Genomic DNA, 24,186 nt, shown 5'->3' with positions numbered 1-24,186 from the left:
AGTTTTGTTAGCCTAACTGTTGTTTGTATTACCTAAAACTAGACGAAATAGGTATGGAGATATATATAGTATATAAATTATAAGGATGACGAGACGAGTTGAATTCCGTGTTACAGTCTTACTTTCCATATATAAAAAACTTACTTTCCATATGAATAAAAGAACAAGATCATGAACATCTTCTGAGGTATGCCATTCACGTACAAAAAGAGTCGGAATTGAATTATAGCACATGTCAGTGTCTAAAGCTGATTTGATACCGAAAATATCGGTAAAACTCTTGGATATATTATTGAAATTCAGAGAAAATCTTTTCTGACATAGTGTGCCCTTGAGTCTAATAAGGGTAAACTATGGTCAATACTTACATAAGCCCCCATGTACCTAATATTAAAATGTTTCTATATTGTTAATATACGCACTCAAATTATATCCACCCATTTTCCCTTTCCATTTGACTTTCAATCGTTTAAGTTGGTCAAAATGTAATATTTTTATGAAATTAAGTGGATTTCTTTAATATAAATATTTCGAACAAACAAAATGTAGTTATGAAATTAATAAGTCTACGACCTATAATATACAGAAGTTAATAAGATACCAAATTTGATTGTAATTCATTCGGATTTTTCGGATAAAGCATATTCAACTCTAACGCAACATTTTAAATACGAAGTCACGCAACAACTGAAAATATTTCTTCCCTTTGCACTTGGTAAATTGCGAAAGTATAAGATGTTCGGTTACACCCGAGCTTAACGCCTCATTACTTCTTGGCAAATGTTTTTATGCAATTCCTCTATTGATAGGATTTCGTGTTTGTTTATTTACCTTTATCGCCGGAATTATTTTTCCAAAGGTGATTGAATTAAAGCATAGTTGTGTTTGTTTAAACATATAATATTTTTTGTGCATTCAAGAGCCAAGAATATGAATGGACTACTTGGCATTACAGAAATTTTCGATTCATTGGATAATGTTTATCTGCTGAGCACTGTGACGATGCTAGCTGCCGTTATACTAGCATTTTACTTTTCCAATTTGGTGAAGGACATTGGGGTGATTATTATTACGCATACTTTTATTGGAAATTAACTTATTCAATGAAATAGTTGTATGGCGCACGGTCGGATCGTGAAGTGGAAGAGCAACCGAATTTGCTGGCAGCTGATAGCGACTTATATGAGTGTAGTGACGAAGAAGAAGTGGACACCGATAATCCGTTGGGTGATGGTTTGGTGGGTAAAATCAAATCAGCGCGCCTCAAAGAGTTGGAAGCACAATTGACACATGACCAGTTGGAGGAAGAACGCAAGTGAGTGTTTTAATAAGTAAACCGATAATTGATGGTTATAAGAACATAATATTGTAGAATCGAACGAGAACAACTTACGGCGATTTTTGAACTATTAAAAAAGCAGGAGGCCGATCTAAATACGAAAGAAATCGATGAGCGAGAATTAGTTGCTCAACTCAATTTGTATCGCTGATGCAAAAACGAAATTTCGCCGTTTTTAGACAGCACCTTGTACCTACTGTCAAGGGTGAGCAGCAATAAATAAATAAAAGCAGTGTTTATCTAGTCTAATGTTCGTTAAATGACATTGTGTTTAGTATAATTGTATGGTAAAATTGGCAACTTTGAATAAAAATAAGATTTAATTACTTTATATATATTTTTTAAATTTATTTTATTGCACCGTGGCATTTATAGAAACTATGCTTTAGTAATTACAGGGTAAATAACTAAGCTAAACATTTTATATTGAAGCTTTCACAGCAAGCGTAAAACTTTCATCCAGCAGTAAGCAACGCTTTCCCACATAATCTGTGTTCACCTCCCAAAATGACGCGTTGTCATCAGCCACCTCAATGTCATCTTCGTCGTCCACCCAACGCTGCTCATCGGCGAACACAGCAAACGGCTGCGCATCTGTTTCAATCAACGCGAACTCGGCAATGCTGCGGACCTGTTGTGGCTTCGCTATAATGTCGACAAAAGCGTGTTGTGCTGCCTGCACTCCCAGACATGTGGAACTTTCATAAAGATTTCGTAATTGTATGAAGTGTTGGCCGGCCACCAAACGTTGCGTCTCGTCTTGGCCGAAGAGTTTGACTTGTGCGGCCCAATTCAATACGACTGTGGTGTGTGGATCTGTATTCATTATAGTGCTGTTGAATTCATCTGTATTGATGTTGGTGTTGAAGTATAAAGTCTCATGTTTTGCCAAAAAGCCGTACATTTCGTGAACAGAGGGAATGTGTGTGTGTGCTTTATCAGCATGAATAGAGGGTATAACATTGACAAATGAAACGCGTTCATAAAGCAATTTAGCGGGTGAAGACGTGAATTTGTTTTTGTTGCGTTCAAGGCGGCATTGGAAATTCATTGACTTGCCCATCGGTAGAAAGCGTGCTGAAATGACAAAATAACAATAACTGTAAATCAAGAAGTTTTCCATAGAAGATCGTTTAGTTTGTATGATAGCTCTGGGCTAACCAACTTACCGCCATCGCTGCCAGTAGAAATGCCCATTTGATTGGTAACTATAATTAAAATTTTACACATCTATTAACATCGTACTTTCGAAACAAATGATAACTGTGCAACTTACTAAAGAGCTTATTGCTGTTCATATTATGGTCCGCGCTATAGACTCCAATCGAGCTAATATACATATCGCTTGCAGCAAAGCTCTTTGCGCTACTCTCATTCTTGACCGCAACATCAAGACCCAGCTCGCCCGACAACGTGTTGCTTATCACACATGTCACTGCAGCGTGTAGACAGTCATGCACGTGAAACTGCCAATTGTGACGCACCAGACGATATTTAATGGACCCGCTAGTGCCGTCAGGCAAACTATAGAAGAAGAGTAGACGCAATGTGAAATCGCCCTTCTGGTAAGGCGCCTGTATGTGCATCGGCACAGTTGTGCACTCTTGTGGTTTCAAACTAACGGAATTTTCATTTTTCAGCAAGCGGAATACACGTTGACGTCGCAGCTCACGATCTTTCGATAACTTTTCGTTCGAGAGGTCTTTAACAGCTGTAAGGTATTAATTATAGTAATTAAAATTATTACTAAAATTAAATCAAGTGTAGAAGCGTTACATTTCAATATAGATAACGGTACTTCCGTATCCACATCTGTCAAAGTCAGCCAGCGCGGTTGATCACAACAAAGGAAAACATCTTCGATCGGCACAATGCCGGAGTTTCGCAGGCTCACCACTACAGGCAGTATCTCACCGGCTATTAGATTTGTTGGCAGCTGCGTGAAGCTAACCGATATGGCAGGCACAGCCGGTGTCACTTTAATGCTCATTTTATTATCCATTAGCATTTGTGTGGTTTGTTTGCCTTTCACCTTGACTTGTGGCGTTTCGAATTTTAGCATGCCTTGCAAACAGGCAGTGGGCTCCGCTGTGAGCACCACCTCGCCCACTACGCCAATTATATTCAAAAGTCCCGTTAATTTCGGTGTAATTTTAAAGTAAATCGTATGTTCGCAACGCTCATCCAACACCACGGAGGGTACGCAATTGGTTTTGATTGCGGCGCTCACAGCAGCTTTACCTAAGGTGAAAGAAAATACAGTTATCAAGAGCTATTCACAAATATTTAAAAGCTTAATTACTCGAACTCTCCTCATTGTGTGTGTATAGCGATTCATTCGAAAGCATTTCACCATTATCTAGCTGCAGTTGCCAGAGCAAGTCGATGCCATTTAAGGTGATGTTGCATTTCACAGTGTTAAATACCGTTACAGATAACTCAATCGGTTCTGGAATACAAAAAGAAAAAAGAAAATTTAAAATACAACTAATTTAAAACACATCACAGCTCTATATTGCTCACCGCCTTGCACCGCCAGTGGATTTTCCAAAGCTGGACACTCTTTAGAGAAAAGAAATCGTGTTGGTTTGAAGACCAAAGCTTTTTTAGGATCCACTGTGGTCACAAGCATCTCTTCCATTTTATGCCAAATCGGTTCATCGGCAAAATTTGACTGCAACATACAAATATGTAACTTTAAAATTATATATTCTAGCAATAGTGTCTGCGGATCAAACCTTTATGTCGATACCGCTGGCGGCTACATATTGCCCGCTAACCATAGTGCTGGGTGAGGAAAGTAATACGCGTACGGAGCTTTGAGCCACCTGAGGGAGCGCCAGCGCAAGTAGACCCAATTCCGAATTCCGCTTGATGAGTTCCTAGGAAGTAGGTAAATCTTAAAATAAGTGAGAAAGAGCTAAACAGGTGGAACTTTTTTAAATGCTTATTTGTAAGAGATTGCGCATATATTGACAGATAGCTGCAAGGGCACGAATCTTCGTTAGCCATTTAAAATACTAGCATTTTATAACATATATACAACTCTGATGGTAGGTAGAAGACGATCGGAGTATTTGGTATATGAGTGCTGGGAGAAGCCAAACTTTTACTCAAAAATTACAGACCGCTTAAAATTATCACCTAATTTCAAACTCAGTTATTGAATGACATATCTGGCAATAATAATAACAATGTAACGGATATTATACCATTTTTTTAAGAGCCTAGGATTTGTTGTCATTCACAATCCGTTAGGAGTGACATTTTCACTTAATTTCTTTAAGATAACTTAGATATCAACCGCTTTATGTGGTTTGAAGTCAACGAGGGGACAGGAGTTGATCCATTGGGTATATGGGACCTAGAAAGGTATAGATGGATTTCATCCAAGTTAGTTATCACACGTCTTCACGCTAAATGGAAGCTTTTGATTCAGTTACATATATTCAATAAACTGGTTTTGCCCAAAGGGAAAGTGAAGTTAAATTATTTGGTTTCATGGAGTACAGAAAGAGGTGATTAGTGTCATGCGGGGACTCATTGCATGCAGGGCATACGTTTTTTATGACAGGGCCTATTCTGGATAAGCAGAAATTTAACCTGTAAAAATACCCATGTTAATAGCTCTACTGTGAATGGCGACACGTTGGCGGCTTATGAGGCGCCTCCATTTATAATAGATTCGAACAATGCCGTTATTTGTAGATGCAACGAACCAAACAATTTTCTTCCGACATTTACGCTATTTTGCTGCACGTCACCTTAGCTCTCGTTTATTTTTCAGTTTTATTTTGCAAGGCCACAGAAATGTAAAAAATAAAATAATAAAAGGTCAGCCTACCGTGTGCATTTGTATGTACTCCTTGAGGAAAATAATTTGCTGTTGTGCGCTCTGCTGACTGGCTGGATGCAGCAAAAGCGAGTATGAGCTACTCGCCTCTTCAAGTCTCTTCAGTGCGCAAGCTTGTTTAGCCATTGTATATTGTATGTGATCTTCAGCCAAACTCCAGCCGCGACTCTCGAACACTTGGTACGCCTGCTGATAGCAGCGATGTGCATGCTTTCTTTGACCAGCACGTGAGTAGCGATTGCCCGAGAGCACAATGTTGAAAGCATACTTCCGATACATGGAGGGATGCGATGCCAAATAACAGTATGAAGCTTGCTCCAAAAGCAAAGCTGAACGTAAGTCGGCGTCTTCACTAGTCATGCGTATAAGCTGATTGGCCGCTTCACCGTACATGCGCGATGTGCGTAGACATTCCATGCTCAGCAATGTGGCGCGCGTAGCAAATTGCTGCAATCTTTTGGGTGTAAATATTACACATTAATTTCATTTATATAAAGAAATGTTTGAGTGTTTACTTGCAAACATTTAGATAGGTTTTAATGGCTTCCTCCATGTAGTCAAAAGTTTTGCGATACGCTGTGCCCAGCATAAACGCGGAAACGGCAGCCATTTCCAGCGCACCTGCATAATATTGCCAAGCGGAATCAGCGTCGAAATCACGTTTAGCCTGGTGGTAAGCCTATGAAGAAAATTTAATTACGCAGTGTGTAGTTACAAAACTGATTACTAAGTTATTGCAAGAAGTACTCACCTGAAACGCGAGGTTATAGTGCCCGAACATGAAGTAGAGATCGCCAAGTTTACGCGTTTGCAATTCCGACGATTCGTGAGTATAGCTGTGGAAAATTATAAAATAAAAAATAACTACACTGACACACACACGGTTCATACTCACATGACAGCGTTTTGATTAGTAGCATTCGTTGCCGGTTTGCTGCTAAATAAACGTTTGGTAGCACTTAGTAAGGACTTGCTAACACCTTTTTTGTTTGTAATCTAAAAAGTTACATTAAAAATTAAAAAATATATACACAATATTTATCTAAACAATGTTACCGCTTCTGCGAGTACAGCCACCATTTGCTCGGCGTAAGGTATTAAGGCGCGTACCGTATAATCCTGTACGAAATGACGTAAATTCTCAACATCCATAGCATTCAAACAGCCACCATGTCCTGTTTCGTCGCCGTCTGGTTCAGTCGTCCAAACATTAGCGTTTATGTTCTGCGAAGCTATGCTTTCGCTACTGACGGAAAACTTCGAGCTCTGACGGCAAATAGAAATATAGAAAAAATTAATATAAAAACAAAAAAAAACTACAAACTCACAATAGCTTCAGTGGCATTTTCTTGCACCGGACTCAAGGGATGTATAATGGCTATATCACTGCTGCTGTCAGTGGTGGACATTGCATCGCTGAGCATTTGAATGTTTGGCATTGAGATCATGGACATAGTATCTTGTGGCGTTTTAGAACCACTTATTTGATCGACTTGTAACTCCTACACAATTTTAGAGGTGAGAAATAATGTTAAGGCATTTATTAGTTAATTGTTGTGTGATGGCTTACATTTCTTGGTTGCCGTTTAATATAAGTTGACCAATAGTCGGGCACCTCGCCAGGAACGGTGGCATCTAATGAGTTAATCTGTACCAGAAAACATTTATTATCGCCGAATGTGGACTTTAGCAGTTCATAGCCTTGTTGAGCTCTGCAAATAAGTTGAACAAAATGTAATGATAATACTAAATTGATCTAAATATTTTCAACGCACTTAGATATATCTCCTTGTGAACCCTCGTGCAGCACTACGTAACTATTAAGCACGTTAGTGGGGTTAAACCACTTGGGTAACTTTTGTGGAGTGACACTTTGCATTTGATGAACGCGTTGCGTAAGTTTTTGTGCACTCTCCACAATGTTGGGATCACTACTGCTCAGTACGATAAGGCAAGTTAGAAAATGACGCGTAAACTCGTGGTCAGCGGGAAATTGTACAGTTAAAAAGGTTTCACGCCATTGCTCGAACCAAGGCTCTGAAGTTGGTAGCTTTAATTTCAGGTCTCCTAAATTAAAAAAAATATATATATGAATAAATATTCGGCTACAATTATCTTATTAATATGAATATATAAATATCTACAATTATTTAATAATATGATTTACCTATAATTACTGATTTCGTTTCGTCATTATGCGCATTTGTTACTGCTTCATTGAGCATTTTACGCGCCAGCACGGTTTGCGGTGGACGCCAATCGACATCGCAGAAATTCAAACGTAAGCCTTTAATGGAAACACTTGTATCCGACACGTCACGAAACTGGGCTGTGAAAAAAAATATATATCCCTCAAATTTTGTTTATTTGCAGCTTAGGTTTTCAGTAAAGCAAACATTTTTTACCATCGTTTAACAATTTGGAAAATGGTTGCAACATTTCCACAAAGGACAAGTTGTTGCGGGCACAAACTTCGTTGGCTAGTGGACTACAAATCACACCCACTAGTGGAGAGAACATGTTTTGTATAATCTCTCGGGCATTATACTTGTGCCCTGTTAAGTGAATCATTGTCACTTTACAAACAATAAACAATAGTTTTCAATGTATTTATCTGCGATTTGCTCAAAAATACACAAAAATTAACAGAAACTATTTTTGATGAATACAATTGGCAATTGGTCAGCTGTTTTATCTCAGCAATACCTATATCATATAATTAATACGTTCTCTGCTTAAAGTAGCAACATCATTATTGAAAACACTTCAAGCCACAAGGTACCACGCATAAAATGAAACCCGTTTAATTTAACACATTTGGCGATCTTGAAAAAACGATGACCACGTAAATGACAGAGAACGTATATTATCGAAAAATACGTACCGTAAAGAGTTGAATTTTTCAAAACAAAAATATCTCGAAAACTATAAGTTATTTATACATTTCCCTAATATGGAGAACATCCTTGATCCGCCCATACTCATTTAATCCATGAAACAAATGATATTTCAAACCGACCTCTTTGTTGATACACAATTGGTACGATGGATTTTTAAATTGTTTTGATATCCAAGTATTGTAATTGTTATCTTTTTAAACGTTTTCATTCAATTAAATTATACAATGTATTTCCCTGAATGCTTTAACGTACAAACCTTTTGCCAAATATCAGCTGTTAAGGAATTCAGTTTTCTTAAGAAAAACTAAATAGTGGCAACGCGTGAGATGCCAAAACATTCCATTGGAATTTGTTTGGCGGGAAAGTCAGAGGCAATTGGAATTGTCATCGGTTATTGTGCTTGTTGAAAAATTTCGGCAGAGACAATTGCAAATTGAAGACAAGATAAAGAGCGTATAAAGCAAAAATAAGCATAAAAACATAATTTATAATCAAAAACTTATATTAAATAAGTGACATTTAGACGAGTTTGTTGTCACTGCGTCGCCTGCGATAACATGGCAAAAGTGCATATCACAAACGTGGTCGTTTTGGACAATCCAAGCAGCTTCTTTAATCCTTTTCAATTTGAGCTAACTTTCGAGTGTATTGAAGAACTGAAAGAAGATCTAGAATGGAAGATGATTTATGTTGGGTCAGCCGAGTCAGAAGAGTATGATCAAGTGCTGGACACGATATATGTAGGACCCGTTCCAGAAGGTCGTCACATATTTGTCTTTCAAGCAGATCCTCCCGATGTGACGAAAATTCCAGAACAAGATGCTGTTGGTGTAACAATTGTACTGCTTACTTGCTCATATCGCGGACAGGAATTTGTACGAGTTGGTTATTTCATTAATAATGATTACGCTGATCCAGAAATGCGTGAAAATCCGCCACCAAAGCCTTTGTTCGACAAACTAACGCGAAATATATTAGCAACAAAACCGCGTATTACCCGCTTCAAAATAAATTGGGATGACACACCGTCGAATGGTTTGTTAAACGGTAATGGTCAGTTACATACGCATGCTATGGGAAATATGGATGACTGTGCTTCAACTTCGACATCAGCAGGCTTGTTGGGAGCTAGTTCAAATGGAAATGGTTTCAATGGTACTGTTTGCGAGTCAATGGATACACCAGAAGCGGCATGCGATGATAACAGTCTGAATATGCCTATTGAAAATGGTGTTAATGCGCTAAATGAAAATTCAAATTCGCTTGCCATGGAATGCTAGGGTATTGTTTTTTTCAGTTAGCCCACACCAGCATCTACTTATCGCCCTCTGTATACAAGTATTTTTGTACCTACCACCTTAAACCGTGCATTCTACAAACAGAGCATATGCATCGGTCTGAAAATATCTCATTGTTCGTCTTTATTTCAGTTTTCTGCAATTTATAAGTTATGCTAATCATTTCGTATTTTTTTCTAGTACATTAATATTTTATTGAAGATGTTTAGTAATCTAATAAGATACTTTAATGAAAATTATTTATAAATATAGAAAAAAAATTATATATAAGAGTGTTTGTAATGATTTAAAAATTCCCGTTAATATGAGAAATTAGTGTTCTAACGAAAAATCAATGAGCATGTTTAAAAATGATATCAGTTTGTGCCGTTGACGTATGCCATTATATTTCCACAATTGTACCCGTCCAGTTCTGAAATTTTCATTTGACAAGGTAAAACACTGGGGATTGTTTTTGCCCTACAGGAACATTATTAAGCATTTTTTTATACATAAATTGGATAAGTTTGCCTCGAAATTTGTAACACCCATTTGTAATTGTAAACGTCGGAGACCGTTATGACGAGCTGAGTCGGTTTAGCCATGTCTGCTTGTCCGTCGGTCTATATAACCATGACCTAATGACTACATTTTTGATATATCTATTCAAGCAGCTGCTTATTTGTCGGAATCGCCGACAGGGGAGCAAGCAATATAGTATTATATATTATATATAGCTGCCATACAATCGAATCGGTACAAACGAAGTGAACGTTTTTTTCTTATTTTAGACTTCTATTTGAGAAATTAATTATTAGGGGTGGTTTCTGCGAAAACATCCCAGCAGAAACTGCTTGGAGAGGAGCTCGTTATGTTCCTTAACCGGAAGCATACGGGCCTCGCTATGTAGGTGTTCGATTGGGGACATCAAGAGGCACCCCGTGATAGTCCGGAGTGCAGTGTTCTGACAAGTCTGAAGCTTCTTATTCTGCGTGTCACTGCATCCAGGTGACCATATTGCGGCTGCATAATTGAGGACCGGCCGGCCGATTGCCTTGTATGTTGCCAACAACGTTTCTTTGTCTTTTCCGCAAGAGCTGCCGACAAGCGACTTGAGGATTTTGTTGTGGCTCTGTACTTTGGCAGTTATCGCGGTCGTGTGAGGAGTGAAAGAGCACAGACTGTCCAAAGTGACGCCTAAAATTTTAGGATTATTTACTGTCGGAATTTTTGTGCCATCGACTGAAATGTTCAGGTCCAGTCTGTACTCCTTCGTCCAATTGGTGAAGATGGTCGCTGTGGATTTAGTGGGGGAGAGTGTTAGGTTCCTTGCAGAAAAGAAGCGAGAAAGATCGGAGAGGTAGCCGTTTACTTTTGAACACATGCCATCGATTCCATTGCCCGACGTCAATATCGTACAGTCATCTGCGTACGAGGTCATTGAAATTCCTGCTGGTGGCTGGGGGAGTTTTGAAATGTAGAAATTAAACAGTAGCGGGGAGAGGACACCGCCCTGCGGAACCCCCTGTTTAATTTTCCTGAGTTTGGAGTTTTGACCTCGAAATAGTACGGATGAGTGTCGACCGCTCAGGTAGTTCATGGTCCACCGCTTCAGCCCTGGAGGGAGCGTTGATTGCTCCAGGTCCTCAAGTAGCGTTGCGTGATTGACTGTGTCAAAAGCTTTTGACAAGTCCAACGCTACGAGGATCGTCCTCTCGCAGGGTGGCTTCTGGTTCAGGCCATGAACTATCTGGGCGTTTATGACGCTAAGTGCTGTGGTGGTACTGTGCACTTTACGGAAGCCATGCTGATGGTCTGCTAGGCTCAGGTGGTGGGTGAATGACGGGAGTAACAAGGCCTCAAGTGTCTTCACTACTGGGGAAAGGAGAGTTATCGGGCGATAAGACTCCCCTTTGTTGTCGGGTTTCCCAGGTTTCAGCAGTGGGACCACTCTTCCGACTTTCCATACATCGGGTATTTGAAGAGTGGATATCGACAGGTTGAGGACCTTGGTGAGGTAGTTTACTCCCGTTGGGCCTAGATGTTTTAACATCAGCATGCTTATTCCGTCAGGGCCGATGGATTTAGACGATTTCGCCTTTTTGATGACACTCTGAACCTCCCCATCGGTGAAAGTAAGTGGTGCGCAGTCTTTTTGTTGTTGTTATTCAAATGCGGTATAGAAAGAGTTCCTTTGCAGGAACTGAATAAAAAATTAAAAAAAAGGTAAAGAAATATTTTAGATTATCCCTGTTGTTACTCGTGTGAGACCGATAACAATTCAACTTGAAATAATTAACGATACTGGCATTCATACATATACATATGTATGCATATGTATTTGTTAAAAAAAAAAAAGGCATTTAATATTTCAATTTTAACAACCCATTTCTAAGCTGTCAATCACTTAGACGAAAAATAAAAATTCTATAAAATTTCATATTATTATAAATAAATTATAATAAAAAAATCGCAAAATATTAAAAGCACAAAATTCTAAAACACTTGTAAATGAAATGAATCAGGATAACAAACTCGGAGGAAATGAGGGTGGTATTTGCTGTACACCGGTGTGCCCACCACTCGAACGCCAACCGATACCATCAATGTAAGCCAAATGTTGCATTCGTCTCTTGAATCTTATATTTAAATATTTATGTAACTGTCCTTAGTGCTAAGCCCTTTGAAGCACCTTGTACGTCGACCTGTCTTTGCATGCCGAAAACGTGTAGTATTTTCGGTGGACACGACTATAATGCACCCGGACCAGACCCCAAGGCTTGTAACCCTCGTAAGTTACTTCTACAGTCCTTGCTTTTGTCGAATTAATACACCTTTCGCTTTTATACACCAGGCAAGTCAAAAAATACAAATGTGAATACCTTGGGTGCACCAATCGGCGTCTTGCAAGCTACAATAGCAACGAAATCCAGCACACCCGATGTGCATCCTCATCGTTATGCTACGACGTTGGTGGCATTTATGAAAGTCTATACAACACCGGAAAGCCAGTGGACAGAAGAAACCCTGGATGGACTACTAAAAGAAGGTCAAGCTTTGCTGGTTAAGCCAGCTGATCCCGAGTATAATGTCGACTCACCATCGCATATCTATTCACCATTGGAGGCCAAAGTAAAGCGTTGGCATAAGGTGGATAATATTGCCTTCCAAGTGGAGTTGGGTGGGAAGTTCTATTCTAGCCCACCAGTTGGCCCTGAGGAAGGACCACCACCCGATATGACAATGGATAAATTTAGAGTAGCTATGAAAAAATTCTTCTCGAAATATCGTTTTTGCCTTATCAAGGTAGCCGGTACTTATAAAATGGTCTGGCGCTCACGTGGTGTTTATTTCGTGCTGGACTTATATGGACGTAAGCCCGAAGATTTAGAGACAGACAAAGAAAATGGCAGAGCTATGTTGATTTGTCTTAAAGCGTTGGATAATGTTATATATTTGGTAAATAATTTGTCCGGCATACAACCTACGGATCCTTTCAATTTGCGCGAAATGAAGGTGGTAAAGATGACCGGTACCGACGGTAAGACTATGAGTCGTGATTTCGGAAAGCGTGAGCATCAATATCAGGTGATTAGTGACGACTATGCCGTGTTGAAGGGGGAAACACATCTTTTACGCAACAGTCCCGACCCAATACGCACACGCAGTGCGCTACCGGTAGGCGTGGCCGCTTTGTTGGCTGCCAAGATTGATCATCCAGCTACATGGAACGAGAGAATGATCGAAAAGATCATTTGCTATGGCGTTAACGTGTGTGTCTGCTGTTGGGAGCAATGTGTGAAAGCAAAAGAACCGATCGATATTGAACGCTTTCCAAATCGTCTTAAGATTGCGCAGTTCAAAGCAAGATACACGCTCACACCGCGCAAGTTCATTGGCACCTGGAAGTGTGTGCCGAACTTCAAGCAAACTGAACTAGAAACCGCGCTGATTAGTAGTTTCGACTCTGGAGATAATAATTTGCTAGTGCAAATCGATCAAAATATTTATGCTATATTCAAAAAGAATAACTTCTTTTATCTGTTCGATCCCTACCGTCATCGCATTGAGGGCCTTCCCGTGGAGGAAGATAAAAAGGAAGTGGAAGTGAAAAGGAATGCAACTTTGAGAATGTTTCGCTCTTTAGAGATGCTTTTGAAGGTGTTTACGCAGATGCTTTTGGAGACGAATCGCACCACACAGTTTGCAGTGCACACACTCAAAATCAATAATATAGAATTTGCGGCGAATGAAGCGATTGGAGCGCCTGACGAACCAATATTGAATGAAGACATCGACGTGAAGTCGTTGAATGAGACACTTTGCTTCGAAGAAGACGAAACTAAGTGTAAACTCGATTTGGGTGGTGACGATGAGGATGAAGAAGATATCACATCTGGAATTGTGCAAATGGAAATGCCCGAGAGAAGTGAAACTGAGGAGTCTGAAGAAGAGTTGGAGGAAGAAGAGGGTGGATTGGAAGATCTGGGCGAATATGAATCATCTTCGAGCGGTGATGGTCATCGACATGGCAAGGGTAGAAGAAAGAAAAGCAAAGGTCGTAAGCATAAGGGTGGAGATGGCAGCGGCGGGAAGGGAAAGAAGAAAGGCGGCAAGGGCAAGGGGAAGAAAGGTAAAGGTAAGGCAAAAGGCGAAAAGACAGATAAACTTAAGAAGGATAAAAAAAAGCGTAAGGAGAAGGGTGATAAATCTGAAAAAGGCAAGAAAGGCAAGAAGGACAAGAAGGACAAAGATAAAGAAAACAAAGACAAGAAGAAAAAGGATATGAAAGAAAAGAATGATTCAGATAAGAGAAAGTCCGAAAAGGATAAAGACAAAGATAAACATAAAACTGATAAAGAAAAGTCGGACAAGGAAAAGGCTGAACAAGACCGAAAAGATAAGGAGAAGGCGGATAAAGATAAAGCGGATAAAGATAAAGCCGATAAGGATAAAGATAAGGACAAGGATAAAGACAAAGACAAAGATAAGGACAAAGATAAGGACAAGGATAAGGACAAAGACAAACGCACTGAGAGTGAAGTGAAGCGTGGTGACTCAACAAGAAAGGGTGATGAAGATGCGCGTAAGCAAGGTGATGGCAGTCGTGTCGGTGGAGATCAGGATAGTCGTTATGCTCGGGATGCACGAGACGGACGAGATGGACAAGATGGACAGGACGACCGTAGTAGTCGCGAGGCTCGTGATGTTCGTAGAAAACATGGTGACGATGATCGTTCGACTTATGGTCGCACCGATTCAAGTTGTGGGGACGATCGCAGATATGGAGATGATTACCCAGCACTCACGTGTAAACCCAACAGTTATCCAGGCTATTCATGCGTGGCTTACGATATGGCAGTTGTCGGCTCTGAGAGCGGAACTTATGAGAGTATCTGTAAACTTTTGCGCGCCGGCTTTAAATGCGCCGATCGTATACTCACAATGACACCATGGGGTAATTATGTAGTATTTCGTGGACGCGCTTGTTATGACAAAATCTATTTCCTGTTCGATGGTTGTACATGTAATGTGAATCGTTTCCGCCATTTAGATCTAAACTGTGGTACAGCTGGTTTGATATGCTTTGAGAATATGCACGATATTATTTGCTACATACTCGACTCTCAGAAGATACGCAGTAATCTGAAGAAGAGTCGAAAGAAATTGGTTGACGAAATTTGCCGGCAGTATTGCTGATTAAAAAATTCTAAAATATAGTAATTTACGAGAACCTGAACAAAAACATAACAAAAAATAACGGAAAATAAAAAAAACTATTAACTCTACAAGTTTTACGATAAAATATGTGTATATTTGTTTACTTTTCTATAAATGAAAATGTTTTGTATTAAAGAAAAAAAAGAAAATAGCTGACTGAAAATCAGTAAGAAAAAATGGTGTTTGTTTTGAGAGTCTGTATTTAATACTTGGGTCAGATATATAGAAAGACACTTGAGCATTCTATAAAGGTTCCGACTGTATATTTCTCTTCACCGCGCATTCTATTCTTAAATCTTATTAAAGATTGTCCAGAAGGATATGAAGTCTAATGGTTTGAAGTTTATCATCAAAGTATTGCATCTTAGACTAAGAACAGCAGATAAATAATACAGTCGCTAAGAGATGAGGTTAAAAGTTCCTAAAACTCAACAACTTTTTGAGAAATTGTAAGATGTACGTCTTTCGATACTTTTCACTTCTTTGTTTCTCATTGTACAGCAAGCGTGCAGACTCGATATATATATATTGACTAACCCGATAATAGAAATAAGCCCAGAAAGGTTTTTAAGTTTGCACTATGGTTGGTAAACCGTTGACAAATTCCTTTATGATCGATATATGCCTCCAATGGAGTATTCCGATTTTCTACACCCTTCATAAAGATCTTTGCCGATGTAACATTTAGTTCTTTCAACGGTTTTCTTTTGAAGGGAATTCGAGAAAGTTCAATAGCAACAAAATTATCATGTGGCGAGACGATAGATAGCCAAAATATTAGCTAAAGAACATTTTGTGGGACTACAAGAGATCTTGAAAGTATTTATTACCCTTCTAATGCTAAGACGAAGGGTTTCGAGTATAATTTTCTTCATATTTGTAGAGATTTGTAGAAAATACCATGTGATTAGCATAATTAGTCCATATTTGTATATTTTTCTTGATTATTAGGCCGTTTGTCCCAATCACCAGCAGGATTCGGCTCTTTTTATAACTCGTCGGCTCTTGATATGTAGAATTAGCTCCATCAGAAAGATTGACACCGTCTTGCAAGGTCAAATTCTATACTTCTGTTGCCGCCAATATAGATTCAGACAATGTCGTCCGCATCCCCAGTACTTTCTTCTCGTCGTCTAGCGAGAAACCTTCTTCAAGAGCGTCTATAAAGACCGATCATGGGAGCATATTAGCTGATTTACTGACTAAGGGAGAGACGGAGCTTCGGATACAATTTTAATCAGATTACTTCTGGTTCAAATAATGTGTTTGCTGAGCTTGCTGTACCTAAAATTGAGAATGATATTTTTTTGAGTAACTCCATAGTACACGATTGAAGTGTACCAGATTACCGCCTGTTTTCCAATTAAAAATCGGATTTTCCTACTGCAAAGTACTATCACTTTCGGATTTCGAAAGAGGCAAATTTGAAACCACCTACCAACGGCAAATAGCTTTTCAGAGAAAGATTTATTTTTAACTCAAAATACTCGTTGGATTATAAATGTCTGCCTAAGAGAGGCCACTTTTAGAAAAACTTTTAGATGCGATTTCGAAAACCGAAATCGAAATCGGGTACTACTGGCCTAGAGATACACCTATAACACAAATTATGGATAAAACTACTCCAAAATTATATTTTCGATGAACTCTTAGAGGTTTAATTTTTATTTCATAATATTTGTTTAAATACAAGTAAGTATTTATGCTCATACATATAAGTATATAGTACAATATATGTATAGTTTTGTATATATTTATGTGTGTATGTATATACGTGTTATATGTATGTGTGTGTTTGTATGTATGTATGTATACATAATTACCGTAAGTGAATACTTATATATGTACTTATGTATATGTAATAGGCTTTTATTTATTTTACATATGCACATAAATATGAATGTATGTATATGAGTATCTACTGTATGTATATATCTATGTTTTGTTTGTATGTATGAATTTATGCTCGTTGTAAACTACTAAAAAATATGTTCTTAAAAATAGCTAAACAGGCTTTTTTCAGTTTTTGCACAAATTCAATAGAAAATTACACATTTCATAGCACTTTCTGTGTGAGTTTTGTATTTGTTTTCAATTTTTTAATTTTTGTTCTCATCTTTTCAAGTTCCGTTTGTGTACTTTTGATTTTGCAACATAAATTTACATTTTTGTGTTTAAGGCACTGAAGCAAAAATTCGTGCAAAATTTCATTGCAACTTCAAAAGTGATGTACAACTTACTAAAAATATATATACACACATATTTATTTATATGTGTAAGTGTTTTTTTCGTTTTTTATTTTTATTACTAAAGATAATTTAGCAAATAATTTTCCCCTTGGCATTTTCATATATAATAGATAGACATACATAACTATTTCCAATAAAAAATCATTCATTTACTCATAGCAAAATTTTTCTTGTTTAATCAACTTCGCGTTTCATTCTAAACTAGCTTACACACTCTAGTTCTGGTTAGATATCTACTCACGGTTGTCTTTAAACGCTTGGAGACTTTTCTCAAATTGCGGTAAGTTGTACAATACATTTGTAACTGTTTTAGTTATTAGTATTTTCGCAAATGCAAAGTATATGTTTTTTTAAGCCAAATTTGCAGCAAAACTTTGAAAATGGCACGATATTAAATAATAAAGAAATATTAAAAGTTTAATTCCAAAAACTGTCAATATACACAATTTTTTTAATAAGGCTCTCAAAACACTTGTTTAGGGAAATATGAACTTATTATAGTTGTTCAGATCCGTTTTCTTGAAGCCACAGATGTACTAAATGTTGAATCTAATGGCGTGATACGAAGATCTATGTGGTAAGTTATTCTCTCTATCAACAGAAACAGTCTATGTCAGTACCATCATTTCTGCCGACTCCTTTCTGTGCTCTAACAAGGTTTAAAGACCGAGACAAATTAGATATAGAAAGAGGCCAACACCTATTTGTTAGATAATTGATCGCGTTTTTCCTGTGAGTCTAGATGTTGCTCAAGATATAGTTTTTAACCGCTTTTAAACGCTGTCAACCCAGTTCAAAAGAGAAACGAGACATAATTTTCGTATTTTTCTTTTTTTTTTTGGATTTGGGAGAGGTTTTTTAAGCAGTTTTTAAACTTTTTAGCATTTTTATCGTAAGTTTCGAATAATCATAGAGAGCCGTGAACTAACGAAAGATGTTCGCTAGACTACTGGGTTTGATGAGTTTTAAAAATATAACACTGTCGACAAAGAGCAGATTTTCCATCGAAGTCCTCTGAACTATTGTTTCCTTTTGAGTTACCCTCTTTTCCTTTTGGGAGCAGTTATTTTATTTGAAAACAATAATTCTCAATCGTTTGAAAATCTTGTTTTGAATAAAGCATATTAATCCTGCTTTTAAAACGCCACACTATACAATTTATATACGAGTATATATTCACTTCCTAAGCCCTGAGTACTTACAACTATTACATAAATGCTTAAAATACGCCTAAAATAAAGAAAATATTAACAAAATTGTTGTTGACTTTAAAGCAACGGCACAAATTACAATACGACGCAGTTATAATTCTAGAAAACAATACAAGTATGTCAAATAAGGAAGAATGAGTGTGAAAACAATAATTTCTCTACTTAAAACACTTAAGTAATTATGTGTGCACTTAACTTTATACAAACATATATACTTATAAGTATACATTTCTAAGTACAACATTTATATTCATTTTGAAGTTTTTTCATTATATTATATACCAAAATTGCAGAATAGTTAAGAAATAAAGGCTTGTCTTATATATTTATGAATATCTATATAAACATATATACATATGTACATATTTATAGACCACATTAGTGCCGTTAGATAAGTCAGACAGTTTTTGAGCTAATAATTGTGGACCAAATGTATTTCACCTTTAAACTCGTTTCATTGCTATTAATGTATATAGAGTTCTAAAAGCTTTAATCCTCCTCCGAACGGCGACCGTGTATATTAGTAGTATTGGTCGAAACCCGTACCAGAACCCAGCAGCCGCACAATACATTTACTGTAGCGATTTTTCAACATTTTTCTCTTTCAAGTACGAAAATAAAAATCTAAAAAATACTGCAATTCGCGCTTGTCTTACTGACAATATCTGCAAAGGACTGATTTTTAAATCTAGAAATGACTGCACTGAAGAAAATAATTTCTGAATCTGAAGCTTATGTGGAGTGCTCCAAATACTATGGGCTACAAACAGTTTGTCACCTCAACAATATTTCACAGAAGTAATTTTAATTATTTCACAACAACAATAATAAATATTAAAAAAAAAAAAATTAAGAGAAGAGGGATGTCCATCATAAGTTCACTAAGTCTCTTCTTCACCTTTGAAAGCAAGAAAGACACCCGGGGAATGCAATTTAAGAATCTGAGGAACGTTAAGTCGTGTCTATATATGTAAAGTTCTTCATTTATGTATGATGAATGATTGTCAGCTGACCAGGTTTGTCTTTTAATGCACAACAACAATTATTTTAGGCTAAAATATTACAGCGATACTATTTTATTCTGAAATGACATTGAAATAATTGTTTTAATGTAAGTTGCCTACCTTTTGGCTCAATCATATAAATTTATCAACCGTTATAGCATTACTAGTAAAAATGTTTGTACAGCCAGTTTTAACCTAAGTATTTTTTACTTAAAAAAAATGTTGCCCGCATTTAGAATTATCCTCTAAGTTCCCCCAAAAAGTGAAAAAGAAATAATATAAAATTCTCCAAGATTCACCAAATTATATGTTAAGTATACAAGTATTGCCCTGCTGGATGGATTGTGATTATAATTCGTGGATTTTGAAAGATAAATATAAATTTCAGATTTTGTGCAGATATTTCTTAGTTAGAAGGTCGAACATATTTGGCAAACAGTTGGGTGTGCCAAATTTACTTGGTTTTTCTCTCATATAACAGTATTTTTTAAATACGTGCAAAGTGTAATAATAGGTTCCGTCAATGAAATTACATAGCTAATATAGATCTTATATGAGAGAAAGAGAAACGGATTTCATTGGATTGGATTAAACTTATGATGAATCTAACAACTGACATAGAAATGGAGGTCAGTAACTTTTTTATATTTGATATGTACATATGTATACAAATGTATAAATATATTGAATGAATAAAACTAAATTATTTATGTGTATTTATTATTTTCTGAACTAAATTCAACAATATATTACTTACTACAAACAATAGCCAAACAAAAACTATTCTATTACTATATTTAAAATAAATTTATGAAATGTGTATGTATGTAGTTATGTATTTAAATTACATGAACACATAAAACAACTTAACTTAAATAAAATAATGGGTCGCACACATACATAAAATAATATGTATTTATATTAACACATCTGTACATATATATGATATATCTGTATACATATGTATCTATAAGTATGTATTCGTGGAATAGCAGGCACGGGCAAGCAATATCATCGCTTCCATTACAAAACTAAGTACATTTGTCATCAAATACAATTTAATGATTGAACTTTATACACAAAAAGCTTAAAGTAATTATACGAGTATATGGATAGTTTACATAAATTTATATTGATGTTTTTCTTTTAAACTATTCATTTCTTTTTTCAATTTTATATCTTTATAATTTAAATTAAATATTTATTTTTTAAGGTATGTAAATACATATCGAGCGCTCAACAAGTAATTTGGGGTCTTTATAAATGGCGAAACTCGAGATAAGTTTATAAGAATTTAAGAACATACATATGTATGTATATTTGGAATTGGAATAATTGTTGCATGAATGGTTGCACAAATCTCGTAATATATAAAGTTTATTTAACAAATAGAAAGTTTTAAAGTTTAATACAAGTTTGTACTGAATGAAAACTTAAAGAATTACATTTTTACGCATACTTTCACATATGTATAGTATATATATAAGTTATAGATGCATATTTGTAATCGACGTTAAAATTATTAGTTTTAAAATTATTCATTCACCTTATAATTCTTGTAGACTACGCTTTACGAGTATAGCCTAAATGTAAGCAATCTTGCAATGCAATTTTTTTATTTCTTTACGACCAAAGTATTTTAATCTTCACTGAAATTACAATATATTGGAACGGATATTTAATAAATAATAAGAAATATTTACTATATTTAGGCGCATAACTAGATCATAAAAAATTTACCAAATTTTATTCGTGTAAAAATCGTGATCAGATAGTTTTATCCTGAGTAATTTTTAAATAACGCGAATTCTTTGCCTACATTTAGGATTAAAATCAAAGAGATCCATAAATATAGAACAAATATTAAATTATTTATCTAGACATAGTACTATGAATTCTCATTAATGTTGGAGGATTTTTTTATCAAATGCATTTCAAAGAAAACCAACTTTTAGAGTGGTTTGCATATTCGTAGCACACATAAATTGCAAAATTTTATATATATTTTGTAGTTTGCAGCTTGAATATTCTTACTTAAAAGACAACTCATATGGAAGAGGAAAATATGAAATCGTTTTGAATAAAGATCGCCATTAGTAACCGTTTGGCAATCTCCTTATAGAGATTTACTGGATATGCTACAATTGCATGAAGCTATCTTGGAGAAATGCAGAATATAAATATCAAAAATACCACAACATTCTTTAAAAACATTTTTTTTTAGCTTTCATCTCTGCGTTCGGCGTTACGCCAAATATTTCTTATTCCAAGTAAGCTATCTAAAGCTTGAAAGTAATGTTATTTCTATTAATGATATTCATGAGAAGAATGATCGAAAAATCGATTGTCATTATTTCTCTGTTTTTTGTTATGCTTTTCTAGCTGAAAATGGGTTAAATATGATTTTGTACCTTTTTATAGATTTTTTCAAAAATCCAAAAAATAAACACACGTCCAGCGGATGATCATTTGTTTGCATCACTTTTTTCATATTATATTTAAAACAACTTTTTATAATCACAAAAAAAAAAAAATGCTCATCAGCTAACCATTTAATTTTTCACTTCCCGGAAATTTGCTGATGTGATTTGTTGATTACTCGGAAAGTATGTTAAAATATGGCAGACACAATATTTGAGATTATTTTATGATTGTACTGCTCTATTAAACAATACTTGTAGATTACAATTTGAATTTCCAGTTATTTAAAGTTTGATTTTCTTGATCCTGGTTTAATAAGTACGTAGAAGTATGACAAATTAATACAAATGATGTAAATTACACATTAATATCTTGAATGTTTTTGTTTTAGTGGAATGAAGTTTTAACGGAGCTTTATAACAATTTATTATTGAATATGATAGCATTGTTTAAATTTAAAAATTCTAAAATAATAGTAGGCATCTATTACTTTGAAGAAAGGTCGAAAATGTTTCGTCTAAACAAATCGTAAACAGTCGATCGAATGAGATTGGCAACCATGCCTTTCCGGCAAATTCAACATGCGATTACTTTAGAATATTAATGAAATACAAGTAGGTATTTGAAACATGTACATGTATATAGCATATATATATATATATATATGTATTTAAATAATGCGCACATACAATTTACTTGCTTATCGTGCAAACTAAATATTTTATAATAAACACTTAGTTACAATGTAATGAGTACTTAATTTAATGTAATCCTTTGTAAATATATGTAATTATGTAAGTAATTATACATATTATGACTAATTACTAAGTATGACAAGATGTCTGACTTGTTTGTTGTACACTTATCGTAACGGTTACTTAATAAACTGGTAGTTGTAATATTAAAGACAGGACATTAAAGTTTTTTTTCTGAGATACATGTGTATGTATTTGAACTAAAGCGAAATTGTTTTGCGTTCATAATTTGCTTTCCATTTCCTATAATATTTTTTTTTATTGTTTTTTATATTTTACTTTTTATGCGTTTAATGGAACTATAGGCTCATATAACATATAAGTAAATACATTTGTTATGTTCCTGAGCCTTTTTAGTACTTGTTTTATTGGTAGGCGTTCACAAGCTTAGACCATATCCACTGCGCCGTCCGCTTCGTAAGTGGGTATGGAGATGACATCGCTGCGTCTGGGCAAATTGGACAGGCCGACATTGCTTGACTCGGCAACAGGTATATTTATTGCTCTTGTTGTTGTTGCATATGTTTGTTGCATATGTTGTGCTTGCTGTTGTCGTTGTTCGCGTCTTTGTCGTTGTGTTGCTGTTGTTGCCGCTGATGTTGTTGTTGTAGTTGGTCTACGCTCATGCTGCGTTTCGAGATCGTCAGCATCTTCACTACTGCTACTCGACGAGACATCCTCCTCGGTGTCTGTAGTGGCGGTCGCAGCGTTCACCGCCTTCTTGTTCGCCTTCATTTGTTTGAGTACTTCATCAGGATTACTTTCGAGCGTCGAATGTTGACTGGACGGTGAGTGACTATACTCGGAGGTGTTCTCTTCATCCGACACGACGGTAACATTGCGTTTGTGTATGGGAATTTTCGGTATTATTGGTATTTTGTAACCACGGCGCGCACGCATGCCGCGTCCAATCGGTAGACGTCCAATACTGAGTAAGTAGATAGAAATTAATTTAAGTAAACTAGTTGATTATTGAATCACGAAATGAAACCGAACAAGAATAATAGTATTTGCGGTTTTTGGTGAAAGAGCCTCTCTGCCGAGGCCAAGTAGGCAACATAGTGAAGGGTCTTTCTTATGTATGAAACTTCCACCACAAATCTTCCATTGTAGTAGACGTCGATTTGATAACCTCGACTAAACGTATTCTCGAATTTCGAGAATCCTTTTACTTTTTTCAGACCGTAAAGCTTTGAACCAAATTGATCCCCTTATGATTAAGAATATTATTCTAATATTTTCTTAAAATGGCTAAAATCATTTTGTTGAATAGCATTTCCTGTCTCTGTACGAATCTTAAAAATCTGAAAACCCCTTGGTAGGACTAAAAATTATTGAGAGAACGAGTGACCAAAGCTCGTATGTATGTTAGACCAGAAGAGACCGGTCCGGAGCGTACTCATATTATGATATGATCAATCTCCCAACGAACGAAAGAGAGCTGTGAAAAATCGTG

The 24,186-nt window shown here is 36.2% G+C and overlaps 5 protein-coding genes across 7 annotated transcripts in view; 3 read left to right on the top strand and 2 right to left on the bottom strand.

Annotated features, from left to right (window-relative positions):
- Positions 1-724: 724 nt before the first annotated feature.
- LOC106616402 (matrix-remodeling-associated protein 7) lies at positions 725-1,670 on the top strand. Of its 2 annotated transcripts, XM_014233051.3 has the most exons (4): positions 725-859; positions 921-1,059; positions 1,113-1,315; positions 1,373-1,670. In XM_014233051.3, exons 2-4 carry the CDS (start codon positions 931-933, stop codon positions 1,488-1,490), a joined length of 450 nt encoding a protein of 149 aa, XP_014088526.1. In that variant the 5' UTR covers positions 725-859; positions 921-930; the 3' UTR covers positions 1,491-1,670. The 2 variants fall into 2 exon arrangements, with proteins under 2 accessions (XP_014088526.1, XP_036216439.1); XM_036360546.2 differs by having other exon boundaries at positions 789-1,059.
- On the bottom strand, positions 1,658-7,913 carry l(3)76BDm (trafficking protein particle complex subunit 8 homolog l(3)76BDm). Its single transcript, XM_014233061.3, has 17 exons — positions 7,598-7,913; positions 7,360-7,521; positions 6,968-7,259; positions 6,763-6,904; positions 6,521-6,694; positions 6,249-6,458; positions 6,088-6,188; positions 5,944-6,028; positions 5,708-5,871; positions 5,184-5,646; positions 4,078-4,221; positions 3,863-4,013; positions 3,642-3,788; positions 3,116-3,580; positions 2,616-3,050; positions 2,509-2,547; positions 1,658-2,416 (listed from the first exon to the last, which is right to left on the bottom strand). Exons 1-17 carry the CDS (start codon positions 7,761-7,763, stop codon positions 1,761-1,763), a joined length of 3,996 nt encoding a protein of 1,331 aa, XP_014088536.2. The 5' UTR covers positions 7,764-7,913; the 3' UTR covers positions 1,658-1,760.
- Positions 7,914-8,452: 539 nt separating this feature from the next.
- Positions 8,453-9,660, top strand: asf1 (histone chaperone asf1). Its single transcript, XM_014233044.3, has one exon. The coding sequence runs from the start codon at positions 8,650-8,652 to the stop codon at positions 9,370-9,372; it is 723 nt and encodes a 240-aa protein (XP_014088519.1). The 5' UTR covers positions 8,453-8,649; the 3' UTR covers positions 9,373-9,660.
- A 2,098-nt stretch (positions 9,661-11,758) lies between these two features.
- On the top strand, positions 11,759-15,212 carry ms(3)76Cc (male sterile (3) 76Cc). Its single transcript, XM_014233065.3, has 3 exons — positions 11,759-11,977; positions 12,042-12,160; positions 12,224-15,212. The coding sequence occupies exons 1-3, from the start codon at positions 11,886-11,888 to the stop codon at positions 15,067-15,069; spliced, it is 3,057 nt and encodes a 1,018-aa protein (XP_014088540.2). The 5' UTR covers positions 11,759-11,885; the 3' UTR covers positions 15,070-15,212.
- A 1,508-nt stretch (positions 15,213-16,720) lies between these two features.
- Positions 16,721-24,186, bottom strand: part of wnd (Mitogen-activated protein kinase kinase kinase 13 wallenda) — a 32,718-nt gene continuing 25,252 nt past the window's right edge. For both annotated transcript variants that reach the window (XM_014233059.3, XM_014233060.3), the window contains one exon: positions 16,721-23,658. In XM_014233059.3, coding sequence (XP_014088534.2) covers positions 23,118-23,658 — 541 coding nt within the window. In that variant the 3' untranslated portion in view covers positions 16,721-23,117. The remainder of the gene's footprint in view (positions 23,659-24,186) is intronic.

Source organism: Bactrocera oleae, chromosome 6 (assembly GCF_042242935.1).
Source record: "Bactrocera oleae isolate idBacOlea1 chromosome 6, idBacOlea1, whole genome shotgun sequence".
NCBI classification, from domain to species: domain Eukaryota; kingdom Metazoa; phylum Arthropoda; class Insecta; order Diptera; family Tephritidae; genus Bactrocera; species Bactrocera oleae.
Note: the sequence above shows the minus strand (reverse complement) of the source record. Positions and strands in the feature narration are given on the sequence as shown.

Excerpts from the sequence above, each read along its gene's own strand:
- LOC106616402 (XM_014233051.3), top strand. The coding sequence starts at position 931 with ATGAATGGACTACTTGGCATTACAGAAATTTTCGATTCATTGGATAAT. Across the intron at positions 1,060-1,112 it reads ATTTGGTGAAGGACATTGGG|TTGTATGGCGCACGGTCGGA; the intron begins GTGATTATTATT and ends TCAATGAAATAG. Across the intron at positions 1,316-1,372 it reads CAGTTGGAGGAAGAACGCAA|AATCGAACGAGAACAACTTA; the intron begins GTGAGTGTTTTA and ends ATAATATTGTAG.
- asf1 (XM_014233044.3), top strand. The coding sequence starts at position 8,650 with ATGGCAAAAGTGCATATCACAAACGTGGTCGTTTTGGACAATCCAAGC.